The sequence below is a fragment of the Aegilops tauschii genome, chromosome 3 (genome assembly GCF_002575655.3).
Source record: "Aegilops tauschii subsp. strangulata cultivar AL8/78 chromosome 3, Aet v6.0, whole genome shotgun sequence".
In the NCBI taxonomy this organism is placed as follows: domain Eukaryota; kingdom Viridiplantae; phylum Streptophyta; class Magnoliopsida; order Poales; family Poaceae; genus Aegilops; species Aegilops tauschii.
Genome location: NC_053037.3, coordinates 619,739,551 through 619,753,167, shown reverse-complemented (window position 1 = coordinate 619,753,167; position 13,617 = coordinate 619,739,551). Strand labels below are relative to the sequence as shown.

At 47.7% G+C, this 13,617-nt stretch overlaps 2 protein-coding genes across 2 annotated transcripts; one reads left to right on the top strand and one right to left on the bottom strand.

Annotated features, from left to right (window-relative positions):
* On the top strand, positions 1-381 carry LOC109731726 (uncharacterized). Its single transcript, XM_020290898.2, has one exon. It carries the CDS (start codon positions 1-3, stop codon positions 379-381), a length of 381 nt encoding a protein of 126 aa, XP_020146487.1.
* Positions 382-10,679: 10,298 nt separating this feature from the next.
* On the bottom strand, positions 10,680-11,084 carry LOC109731727 (uncharacterized). The gene has a single exon (XM_020290900.1). The coding sequence runs from the start codon at positions 11,082-11,084 to the stop codon at positions 10,680-10,682; it is 405 nt and encodes a 134-aa protein (XP_020146489.1).
* Positions 11,085-13,617: the final 2,533 nt, after the last annotated feature.

The following is a 13,617-nucleotide window of genomic DNA, read 5'->3' as shown; positions in this document are numbered from 1 at the left end:
ATGGCCCCGACAACATTCCACCACCTCCTCTTCTTCCTCGTTGTCACCCTCGCCGCCGGCAGCATCACCAGCGCAGCCGCCGCTGCGGGCGACGACGACGACGTGCAGCTGAGGAAGGTTGCCATGTCGCAGGCCGTCAAGGTGCTGTCCCGCTACAGCCCGGAAACCACCGACCAGGAGACGCTGAAGCGGGCGCTTGCGGTGGTGAACCGGGAGGCGCAGCGGTACTGGAAGCCCATCTTCAACAACGTCAACAGGGTGATGGACAGCGGCGCCGACGGCCGCAGCAAGGAGGCGGCGTTCGCCGTGGCCAAGGAGCTGCTCAACCGCGAGCTCGGCCAAGGCCCCAACGCCGTCAAGATCGACTTCGAATATGCGTGACATGCATGCATGCATGCATCGCCAGTTCGCCACCTCTGCCTTTTTCTTAAATTCGGCCTTAGCGTGCCCTGTCTCTGTCTGTAGTGTTGTTCGTCCTGGTGCCCTGCGGCCTGTCGTAGTCGTCTGAGCCTTCCACCTCCTTGTCGACGCCTGTTGTGATTGTGCTTGCCCGTAACACATGTGTTTCCTTAAAGCATCTCTAACAGACGTGCAACGCGCGGCACGCTAAAAAAAGTTTACAGCGTCGGAATAGTCAGTTTTTGCGCGCCGCGGAGTGCTGGCTCCAGCGACCGCTGCATAAAATTTCGCGCGCCGCTCTAGCAGACGCACTATATTTTTTACTACTCATCGTCTTCTCCTTCGACTCCGACTCGATACACATTCGACTCCGACTCGATACTATAGATAGGCATGCATAGATAATTGAAAAATGATACATAGATATTTCATAGCATAGATAGATAAAAAAAAAGATAGTTCAACTACTCGTCGTCGTTGTCGTCCTCCTCCTCCTCCGACTCGGTGATGTCCTCCTCCTCCTCCGACGTCGCAATGAAGGCGTCAGACACCGATCGTCGTTGGAGTCCCAGGTCGACGCTTCTCCTAGCTCGATGTTGAAGAGCGCGGCCGCCTTCCGCGTATGCCTGTCCTCGCGATAGGCGGCTTGCTCCGCCCTCCTCTCCTTCCTCTCCGCCCTCCTATGCGCATAGAACTCACGCTTGTTGACGATGTCCCGCGGGAAGCGTTGGCGCCACAACGCCATGGCTTCCTCGTCCATCTCGGCGATGCCGAGACGGCGCTCCCGCCTCTGTTTGTCGCGATGATCCTCGTCGGTGATAACCCGCGGGGGAGGCGCGAGCTCCTGCTCCCGCTCCCGCGTCGGCACGTCGGGAAAGTTCATCTCCCTACGAGGCTGCCGAAGGCCCCACGCCGCCGTGTCGTACGCGTGGGCGGCCTCTTGGGCGGTATCGAATGTGCCCAGGCCGAGGCGCATCTCACCGACGGATCTCAGCGGAGAAGGAAACGGAGGGGCGTGCGCGGATGCCGCGGTAGCCTGAACTTCCCCGGCGGTGCGGCGGCATGGTGGCGCGGCGAGGCGAGAAAGAGAGCGGCAGAGTGCGCGTGGCGAGGCAAGGGCGCGTGGGAGCGGTAGAAGGGTGCGTGGAGGAGGCGGACGCCGCGCGCCAAAACTAGCGCGTGCCGGGCCGCCTTTTCGCGCACTTGCAAACTTTCCCCGCGTGCCGGAATCTCCCGCGCCCGCTGGAGCGTGCGCAACCACTCCGCGCACGCTAAACCGAACGTTTCCCCTACGCGCGTGTTTTTTACCGCCGCTGTTGGAGATGCTCTTAATTATCGTGGTTGGTAAGAAGGTTGTTTTATACTTTTATTACTCCATGTCTGCTCGATCCTTTGCCTGTATGTTTGTTTCTTCGACTTTGCATACATTGTTTGTTCAAAGTTGGTTATGGATCAAATCCTGTGACTGTGACCTGCAAGTTGAATCAATTTTAAAAGGAATCAACCAATACCCAAATGCGCCTAAAGCCTGAATATACTACACAATTTCTATTGTAGTATTGCTTAATCTAGGTCGTCGGGTCAGAAAATGAACGGGCCAAAATAAATTGATTTACCTAAAAGGACTCCCTAAAACACAAATCCTATGATTATGAAATTTATATGCGGAAACTGCTGTTCTATTATAACTAGTAGAATGCCCGTGCGTTGGCACAAGCATTTCAGTAATTTTAATGGTTGTATAAGCATAATGCATGTATAGAAAAGATAGCCAATAAATACAATCAGAAAATAAATAAAATTAATTTTCTGACGAGACTTCCTCGCGATTGGGACAAACTCTCCCCTATAAATTTCGCCGGCGAGTCTGTGGATTCGCCTCCCCTGTGTCTGCCGCTCCAACGGCCGGTGGCAGGGAGGGGAATCCCAGTGCCTTCGCTCTGGTTAGTAGTTTAATTAGGTTAGGAATTTCTATTCCTTGAAAGTGTGGTGCTCAGTCGGATGGCGCGCTACTTCCTTGAGTTTGTCTTCCGGACTCTGATCCACCTCGAGTTCGTTCGTCTAGACGTAGTCAATGGAGTTTCGGCGTAGATTCTTGCTGTCTCCTTGCGGCGGTGAGGTTGGGGTTTCTCGTCATGTGGCAAGATGTGAAGGTGCTTCAAATCGATGCAAGGGTTCAACGGTGACGACTGCGATTCCAGGGCGCTGGTCCTTAGGGGCATGTGTACGAAGATTTCCCTCCTGTCATCGACAAAGGTCAAGCCGGCTCCGGTAGGGGAGCGACGACCGTGGTGCGTCGGCAGCTCGTTTTGGCGGCGGTAGTGGTCGTTTGGGGGTGTTGGAATCTCAATGTAATTTTTAGTATGTTTGAGATGATTTGTACTTTCGGTGAACTTTGATAATAGATCTAGATCATTTTCACACAAAAAAGAAAATAAATAAATAAAATGAAATATGACGATGTATACATTTAGAGTAACGACTCAACTAATTATCTATTACAAACTAAAATCTCCTTGATGTGTTTAAGATATTCTCATACAATGTCAGGAATGCTGTCTTTAGCTTCATTTACATGATTCTTAAGCAATCTCTACTAATTAAAAAGCACGTAAGGCTATACAATTATGATAACTTACACAAAACTGCAGATCCATGAGTGTACAGGAGGGTCTAGAACCAAGAAGACCTCATTGCATGCAAGCATACATATGGCCATGTTGAAACAAATCCATAGAGTGCTACTCCCTCCGTTCCTAAATATTTGTCTTTTTAGATATTTCAAATTGACTACCACATACGGATGTATATAGACATATTTTAGAGTGTAGATTCACTCATTTTGCTCCGTATGTAGTCACTTGTTGAAATCTCTAGAAAGACAAATATTTAGGAACAGAGGGGGTACATGTTAAGTATGCCTTAATTTTTTGAGACTTAAACCCATTGGATGTGGCATCGAGATGCACACCCATTCCTTTCTGAAAAATAATTAGTAAGAATCACAAAAATGTATATTGATGCATAATATACTTATAAATGTTGCTTACTCCAAAAAATTGACATAATCGATCAACAAGATGTATTTGCAGTGGCAGTCAACTAATTCATGTGGACTCTCCAGGAGCAAGACATCAGAATTAGATAAATCAGACGTCCTTTTATCTTATTCATGTCTAACTCTCCATCGAAAGAGTTTCATATCTTCTTGCAAAATATTAGTAAAAACGAAATCTAATAGAAAGCTTAAGCTGAAATAATGAGAACATGTATGAAAATGAAATACTCGGGTGACATGATCAGACACACATCTCGTGTCCAATATTCCATAAAATTTAACTTGAATAATACTACACACGATGCGCTGCAAATATTACAAAAATTTCTTTAGAATATCATCCAGAGAAATCAAAATTTTGCTTTAGTATATCATACACACAATGAACAAGTCTACCTGTATGAGTCTGCTAATAAAGATTTTGTTATCAATATTGCTTTTCTCAAGACATGTAACATAATACGTTTGCGTTGATGAATATAAAACTTAATTTGTGATCTTGACAAGTGTTTATCCATCAGTTTATATTTGACTTCTGAATCTGTTTTACGACCGCCCAGTCTGTAACATTTAGATCACTTGTTGGTGATTATTTTCAGAAAATTACTTGTTGGGGTATGTGATATTTTCATTAAATAAAAAAAGTATGTGCCATCTCCCACAGCAAACAATCACTTCTCCCTTGCACACACACACAACACTACAACAGCTATACCTTTATTCCTAAAATCCAAACGCCATGCTCCTTTTCTTCCTATCTTGAAAAAAAATCACTTATCTCACTCGCTCACCGCACGGCCACGGCCACGGCACAATCCCTCACTCTCTCCCCGACAAGGCGGCGCAGCCGCCATGTCTACTCCCTGCTGCCTCCCTCCACGGCATGGCGTTCAGCCCACACTCTCCTCTCACTGCCGCCTCCCATCCCCTCCATGGCGTCGTTCCTCCTGTCCACTCCCCGCCACGGCGTTGCCAACACATCTGGCGCGGCGAGCAGCCGGATACGACCGGGAGGCGCAGAAGGCCTCACCGTTATCCATTCGCAGAGCCCGTCCGGATTTGGGTGAGATGACCTCGGGCACGAGGTGTGGCGCGGCGAGTTGGATGGATGGCGCCCTGGTCGTCGGACCCGGTCTTCCACCTCAGGCGAGACGCACCGTCCATCTCCACGGCGTGGCCATCCCAGGCAGCGGCGGAGTAGCCTCCGGGGAGAGCTGGACCGGGCGCGAGCACGGCAAGTAACTCAAGGCGGTGCAGCGGTGAGTGCCCCCCTCCCAATCCTCCCCTCGCCTGCTATTGCCTTAGGCTTTGTAACTACAGGGGTTTCATTCTGATTCATATTTGTGACGAGGAAGCAGATTTGCTCTTATGCATCTGGTCTGCCAAATGTGAAGATTTTTCTGGTCGACATGCTTTATGTGCTACCAATTCGAGCATATAGACAGTCAGGACATCACTGACATCCTAGCCAAAGAATTTGGCTCATGCGAAGGTGTAATCTTAAAGAATTCTACTTCATATTATAATAGACTGAGTGTCTTACTGAATTCCTTGATGCGAATTTGTAATTTTGGTGTCTCAGAATGGTGCTCCTTTTGATGGACTGAATGATTTTACTGAATTTATTCTGATGTGTGTGCAGAGGGAGGCTTGTACACAAAGAAGTACTACAACCTGGCCAAGGACCCGTGTTGGACGCATCAAATCTCGGACTGATCAAACCCAACACCCTCGTTCGGTTCCGGGGATGGTTCAGGACATGCTCGGGGATGAGTTCTATGTCGGCGCTTTCAAGGTACTGAAATGATTCAATTGATAGGTTGTGGTCAAGCTATACTTCTTATGCTCATCTGTAAAAAACATTGTTTGTGAAGGATGGGTCTACCTGGAGGACGAAAAAGTTCAGATTTTTCACCATTCTCGATGACGTACCCGTGTGATTCGCATCTCTAGGAGCTCCATCTCTTCCATTGTTTCATTTGATAAGGTCGTTTTACTCTCTCCATCATGTTTCCTCGTTCACCATTTTCTCTGGGTGTAGACGCAAGCACAGCGGCATAGCCATCACGCTCAATGTCGTTTTGGTTTAAATCTTTGCAATTGCACCCATCATCATATAGAGTAAAGTTAAAAGAGAAATTATTTTCCTTAGGTATCGACCAGGCATCATAAGTTTGTGATGTACATTAAGGGAAAATGGGGGTCATGCCGCGTGAACTACAACAATGAGATGAGGGAAAATCATCTGTGAGATTGCTCGGAGCAGGGAACGATGAAACATCGGTACAAATGTTGTCACCGGTGAAGAATGTGTAACTGGAGTTAGTAGGGACGGTTGCTTCTCGTATGAACAATCCACTTGGTGGATGTGTGCCGTCTATCATGGCTAGCGAATGCAAATAAAACCACTGAAATCAGCACTAAGCTATTAATTACAGATTCTTCCATTTAATTATTTTTAGTGGGATTTACCTGGACTCGAATGGGGGATTTGATCATAATTTGTGATATCACCAAGAGGTCGTCGGCATACAGTAGTCGCATCCATCGATTTTTCTTCTTCTGTTGTCGGTGTTCTGTAGCAATATCTTTCCATGCGAGATCCACTCGGTACTAAGCTGTGTTCGGCGACTGCTGTTACATGCAACTGTCAAAGAACAACCACAAAGATAGCAGAATATGTATCTCCCTAAGGCTGCAACCTATAAAGAATGAAGTTAAATGGTATCCTACCTGGCATAGGCGATGCAGTCATTCAGGAATTATCCAGATTATCAGTATTAGATACATCACATAGAGGGGATCGGCGCGAATTTCTCGCCTCCATATGTCCAAGTGTTAAAATTTGAACTGCTTGTTCCAGAAAACAACAACTTGGGGTCACAGTTTGATCAAATAATATGCCCAAATTGTTACAAGTGCCGTATGTTAAAAAACCAGGAGCGACAGTTTGATCAAATAATATGCTCACAGAAATGTACTTTTGACCACACTGAACATACAAATTTGTTAAATTTAATATTTGAAGGTACTAAAACAATGCTAAACTTCTCAGGTCAGTGAGCATACTTTAAGCAAGCCTAACTCACTGGTTCGGTTTGTATTTTCTGCTTAGCAACCAGAAGTACAACAGGAACATGTTTGATGCATAACAATCCTGGGTAGTGCATGGTTAGCATGGCTACAGTATGTGTATCCATAAGTTTGCCTGATCATGATTTACATTAGCATGGCTACAGTACGGGTTAGCATAGCCTTGTTTCTATGGGCATTCTTTGGTTATCTTTCACATTTTTTTGTCCATGTAGGCTCTGAAGAATTAAGATGGCTATTATGCAGCTGAATATATCCGTATCCAAGGCTATGAGTTATCTCCTGATGCATGGTCCTGCCTTCCTAGGCATACTGAAATTTACTATTTTGTTTCATTTATATATACATCATGAGAAAAGGAAGCCTCTAGACAGAAAGAAGCGACTTATTTGAAGAAATCTACATAAGCAGATTTATGTGTCGACATACGTCTTTTCAGAGCTAGTGACTTATTTAGAGGTAATTTTAGAGCTACAACCAATAGTTTCTGCATTATATACTTAATATTTGGTTCTTCTGGATAATCATGATGCACAGAAAGTTTCAGTTGGTTTACATTGACAAACCTTCTTAACCAGTTTCAGTTCTTTCACATTGACAAGCCTGACCTGAATAGACTTCACCTTGGTTTAGCATCAGTACTACCGGCAAAACCCAAGGAGTTGGCTGAAGTTCATAACAACACGTGTACTGACCTGTCATGCATTACAGGCGAGGATGGCATTTTGAGGAACGACGGCAGTGGGACAGGATTAACCAAGCAATGGCTGTGAACGACGCGGCATCAGTACTAACCTTGTTGATTTCTCTTTCTTATAAGAAATCTCAGTTCTTCATGTACTTTGAGCTATGTGTTGACGACAACAGTAACGATCAGGCCCAGCCTCTCCAAAACTCTGGGCTACAACAAGAAGTACAAACAACAACACCACAATGGCTCACTTCATGGAGATTCCACAAACTGGGGTTGCAAAAAACGTAACAACAAATGTTACATCAGCGCATAAATGCCAGTAGCAAGAGTAGTTTCTCTCAGTAACAAGGCTTCTTTTTTCTTTGAAGGAAATGTTCTGATTCCACAAACCGGGGTTGCAAAAAACATAAGAAGAAATATTAGACCAGCTTTTTTTCAAACCTTGTGACTGAGTGCATGACTGCCAGTAGCAAGAGGGATTTCTCTCAACAAGGGCTTCTGTTTTCTTTGAAGGGAAAGTTGTGGCTGAGCTCACGCACACCCACCAAATTACTGATGACTGAAGATGACTCTGAACTGATTACTTCTTAGTTCTCTGAAGTGAACTGATTATTAAGATGGCTTTGAACTGATTGCTTCTTAGTTCTCTGAACTGATTGCTTCTTAGTTCTCTGAACTGATTGCTTCTTAGTTAGAAGATGGCTAGACACACCAAATTACTGATGATTGGACTGCTTGCCAGAGTAGAGTAACTTGCGACCGTGAGGTAGCCAACTTGCAGGTTCTTCACGTTCTTGAACCCCTGCAACAAATATAAAAACCAAGTAACCCACATCAATTTATGCCATGGAGTACGCTGTGCATTGGCCAAAAAAACAAGATCTAGAGGAGGAGGTTGGCTACCTTGCAGGACGGCAGCATCGTCGGAAACCAGCAACCTTCAATAGTGGAAATCAATCTTGAAGGAGACGACAATATGAAGATGAGTAGGATTTGGGGAGTAGAGAACTGAGACCTTTGAGAAGCAGCGGCGGTTATCGATGTTCTATGGCTGGCTGCATCGATGCCCTCGATGCCGCCGTGGACAACCGTGGCGGAGGGATGGGCGTGAGGCCATGGCGGCGTGGAGAAGGTGCGGAGGGTTGGGCATGAGGCCATGGCGGCGTGGCGTTGGGAGGAGCAGCCAGAGGGAGGAGATCGAGATCTGCGAGATGGGGAAAGCGAATAGAACGGGGAGCTTCAGGTGTGGTCGTGTGGCCCAATGTGTCGGTGCTCGTGCTAAAGACATCTAGGGAGCGTGCGAGACGAACGAACCAGGAACAAACTTATGACCGCAGGCTCCTCGCTTAGATGTATGGAAAAATTAATTAATGTGATTGAATGAATATATGGTAAGATTAATTAATTTAGATTTGATCTTTAGAGATTGATTGTGATTGATCTTTCACATAAAGACATTACTAAAAATAACTTGCACCAGCATGGAAAGTTTTGATCCATTCAGATTTTTTTTCGTTGTGTGAGAAGGTGACACGAAACTAAACCGGTGGGATGTGGAAGGGACGGAAAAAAACCAGCGAAGAAAACGGTTGAAAGTGGTGGGACGAAAATAAACCGTACTATTCAACCAACTCAGACATTAGGAGTAGAGATAAAAATACTTCTATATCCCCGCAAAAAAAGAGAAGCTGCCTAGAGGATTGTGTGCTTCATCTCCGTGAACCGCCCCGAACCACAAGGGTGGGCATCACAAGGGGCCCACGAGCGAGGCGTTTCAGAAACCGACTCTTCTTCTCCCGATCTACACCGGCGAGGCAGTTGGTCCCAACTCCGCTTGCTGCTCCGGGGGGGGGGGGGGGACCCCAGGTCCTCCTCTTTGGCGTCCTAGTTTGGGTTAGATTCAGTATGTACAACAGTAGTGCTCCGGCGGTAGCGGCGTTGCCATGTCGAATAAATCTTCCCCAACTCCGGCTACACCTCGGCGGCGCTCATGGCAGCGGCGATAAGGAGTTCGTGGGCTTTGTCTTCCTTCCTTCCTATGGGGCGTCGGATCTAGTGTGTTCGGGTGCTACCGGCGAGGCAGCGAGGACGGCTGCACCAGGGTATGTTTTCTTCCGCCTCCGATCCCGTTGCTACGGCGTCTCCTCCGCCGCCGTGGTGGAGTTCGTGAAGATCGTTTCAGGAGCAGAGCCAGCGATTGATGTCCTAGTTGATGTCCGCGATGGCTCATGCGAGGTTTCGGCTATGTTGGAATTGGGCAAGTGGTTGCTGGAAGGCGGATTCGATGCCATTCTCCGACGAGTTAGGTTTTTTGCGGCGAATTCGGGATTCGGGAAGCACGGGCAAAATCCTCGGTCGACGCGCCACAAAGATGTGGGCTTTGGTTTTCATGCCGGCCCCGTTCATTGACTCAGAGAGCCCATGTGCGATGGTGCATTCCGAATCCAGTGGATCTCCAATGTACGCCTCAGCGTCGCTGGAGTTCGGTGGTTAGCAGTTTCATTGGCATCTGCAAGGATCTCCACAGACTGAGCACATTTTTTCCTTTACTCGGAGTGTCTTCTGCAAAATTTCAGCACAGTTGTATTCTCTCGTGCTCTCTTGTTGTATCCACGTGGATCAGTTGTAGCCTTGTTGCTTTATGAATATATACGTGGTTAATCTAAAAAAAACAATCATGGGAATGGTGTCCCACTGTGTTGAATGCAAACACTCGACTCGAGCAATCATCATCGCTTGCAAATAGGAAACAAAATGTTCTGGACATCATCTTTAGTCTTTACACATCTTGAAGGAAACTCGGACAAGCTATTGATTGGCTCAAAAAACACGTTTAAATAATTACCTTAACCATTTCCATCTCAAAACTACTAGGTAGAGACACATGGTTGTTGCTGCAATGGCAGCGAACCCAGAGGCGAGTGGGGAGGCAGAAAAGAAGGAACACGATGGCACTTTGCCTTCTGGCGGTCATGGCGATAAGAAATGAGAGAAAGTAGAACATCAAGTCCTCTATGTAGTGAAGTCCAACAATATATTAAGACTATATTGTGAGCCATTGTACATGTCCAAGATGAGACGGAGCACTCAATCTTCTATTCAGCTTCAACTTGTCTTAGATATTCATGGAGCACACCAATCATCTATGCATGGAGCGCACACAATCATCTACGCTGGCTAATGAAATAGTGGTTACAGGCAAGCAAGCGCAATCACCAACGTTCCGCCGCCCAAGGCGTGAAGAACGAACATGAAGGAAAGTAAAGGTGAAGCTCTGACAACTGCGACAGGCCGCAGCGAAAATACGGGAGCACCATGTGACTAACTACAGCCCAGACACCCTTAAGAAAAACAACAACAGCACAGACAGAGCACGCCAAGGCCGAAAGAGAAAGGAGAAGGTGGCGAACTAGCGACTGCATGCATGCATGCATTTTAGAGATCACCGATTCCGAGGTCCCTTCTGAGGCTGTCCGGGCACGGGCCGAGCTCGCGGTCGAGCAGCACCTTGAGCACGGCGGACGCCTTCGCCCTACTGCGGTCGTCGGCGCCGCTGTCCATCACCTTGTCGAGGGCCTTGAAGATGGGCTTCCACTGCTGGGGGCGGGCCTCGACCTCACCGTTCAGCACCGCGAGCGCCCGCTTCACCTGCCTCACTGCCTCGGCGTCGGTGGTGGCCAGGTCGAAGCGGGCGACCACCCCGAGGGCCTGCATCATGGCCTCCTGCCGCAGCTGGGTGTCATCGACGTCGTCCGCAGCGGCCACTGGGCTGGCGCTGCTGCTGGTGGAGAGCGCAAGCACGACGAAGAAGAAGAGAAGGTGGAAGTGGAACCTGGCCATGGCAGCTAAGTACAGTACTGTACACCTATCCATCTCCTTAACAAGGACGCTAAGTATATATGATGTGATGGCAGTTGCAACGCCGATCGCATTGCACAACTGAAAGCTGCGTGAGTGGCAGAAGAAATCATGTGACTTATCTGATGGATTGCGCGCCGTTTTGACCGATCGATCTTGCCCATTTTCAAACTTGCTGCAGCAGGCGCGTGGAGAGAAGACGTGCAGGATGTGATGTGACTATGTATGTACTCCCTACGTGATAAAGCTGGCCGCGCATCCTCGCCTCCTTTTGTACCGTTCGCTACTGATCTAAAAGCCAAAATGTAATATAATCGTTAACTTCGGCTGTTGTATAATTGTGAATTTCTTTACAAGAAAAGGATTTACATTTCCATCCAAAGGCACAAGTATAACCTAATTCGGACAAAAATGCCCAGAAGCTTCAGGCTGGCCCATAACCTCCAGGCCCAATCTTCACGCAGTTCATTGTTTTGGTTATGTATGCGTACAGAAACTCGGACTGAGGTAATCTAAAAATCAAAGTTGTTCGCCTCAACGAGCCACACAACTTTCAAGGCAAACTTTTAGGGCACGTATGTCAAGCCCCCCGGATGCTGAAGACATGGCCATAGTAGGCAGAAGTCAGGCGAGCCCGTGCACAAGTTTTGGAATCGTTTTCTCACGAAAAAGAAGCAGATAGTCGACTGCAGCGACGCCGAAGCGCCCGCGGCATTGCAGAACAACATTAACGACGACAGGCTGTCCCGAGACTTCGGACACTACAAACCGAGGACCATGGCGGCCCTTACACAAATGATTACTTCAGGCACACAACTTTCACGTTAACCACATTTCTATTCAAGGTCACCTTAAAGGGGGTTTTTGTGCAAGCCAAAAACTGATGTCAACAAGTAGTAAAGATTGTTTACATCCAAATGTATCGTAAACATTGGTTATCACAAAGTAAGTAATACTACTGCATTGAAGACGCAAATAAAACTTGGTCACACAGACAATCTTGATACACACACAATGATACAATGGTAATATATTCCCTAAAAAAAACTACCTAACATCTAGCTTGTTTCACTCATGAAATGGAAAAGGAGCAGCGTAGCACGTAGACAGCCTCCTGATCCATGCGGCGCCATTATTCTAAGAGCCTTGACTCTTGACTAAGAAACCAGCATGCATGCACGCATGCTACAGAACTTCGAAGTGGACCGTGATGGTGTGAGCTCCAAACCTCATCACCACGCTGGCCTTCTCGTTGCTGCGGACGCTGGCGAGAGTAACCAGGAGGAGGAGGAGGAGGGACGCGGCCATGGCAAATCGAATCGACCGGTCGTCCATCTCTCCTCTTGAATGAATGTGGCAAAGGATCAACAAATAAGGAAGCTATGTATATATGGTTTGGTGGCAGTGGCAACACCGATCGCATTGTACAACTGATAGTTCGTTGGTGCAGGGAAAGCGCGTGGCCGGCGTAACTAGTGTGACTTATCTGATCCGATGCAGGCGGCGTAGAGAGAGAAGATGTGCAGGATGGCAGTTCACAGGGATGGCATGTGAGTACTATGTACTGTGGTGCAGGCGGTTGATTGATTCCAACCTCTGCAGCAGTCGCGTGGAGAGGCAAGAAAGGTGGACGTCCAGATTCCAGTTTTGTTTCACAAGGATGTGACTGAGCTAGTACTACCAACGTGATAAAGAGTGGCCCGGTTCACTGGTGGTTTCCCTCTCGTTTGCTTTACAAATGATAGCATGAATTAGTATAATGTGCTACATATAGGGTTTGTTTGGTTCAGTGGCCATCCCTTGATGATGGGATAGGGATTTAGGTGGATGGCGAGTGTTTGGTTTTAAGGATGAGAGGGATGTGGATAGCCTATATTCCAGGAATTCACATTTTAGGTGGTTGAGCTTGTTCGCGAAAAACTGGCGGATACGGGCAGCCACTTTCGTCCGTTGATGTGCGGCGGCGGCGGCCGGGGACCTAGGGGTCAGGGCGGCTGTGGCGACGGCAACCAGGTACGGCAGGCTAGCACGACATACTGGAATCGGAAAATGCGGCGAGGAGACGGAGACCGGCATGTCATCTTGGCCATGGCGAACGAGGAAGAAAATGGCCATCATGAAGCTGCATTGGACAGGAGGATGTGACATTGCCTGGGACGAGCTCGCCTCGTCGGCGCGCACCTTCTGGCAAAGGGAATTATCTCGAGGCAGTTTGAAGGAGTGGAACGACGACCACGACACCAACGCCCGGGGTGGAGGCACGAACGGAACCACACCCACGCCATGGGGGAGCCGCGCTGAGCCGCTGCCAGGGGAGAGACTTTTGTCCGGGGCGTCGATGAGGAGGTGGACTTGTGTGTAGGCATTTTATCCTATTGTCCGTGGCGCGAATACTAGAATTTGTGTGTAGGCATTTTATCCTATTTTGGCCCGTTATGGCTCGGTACTTGTTAATAAGTGGTCGTGTGCGTCAAATGATGCAGAGGGGATCAGACATGCATGGTTGCTACTCATG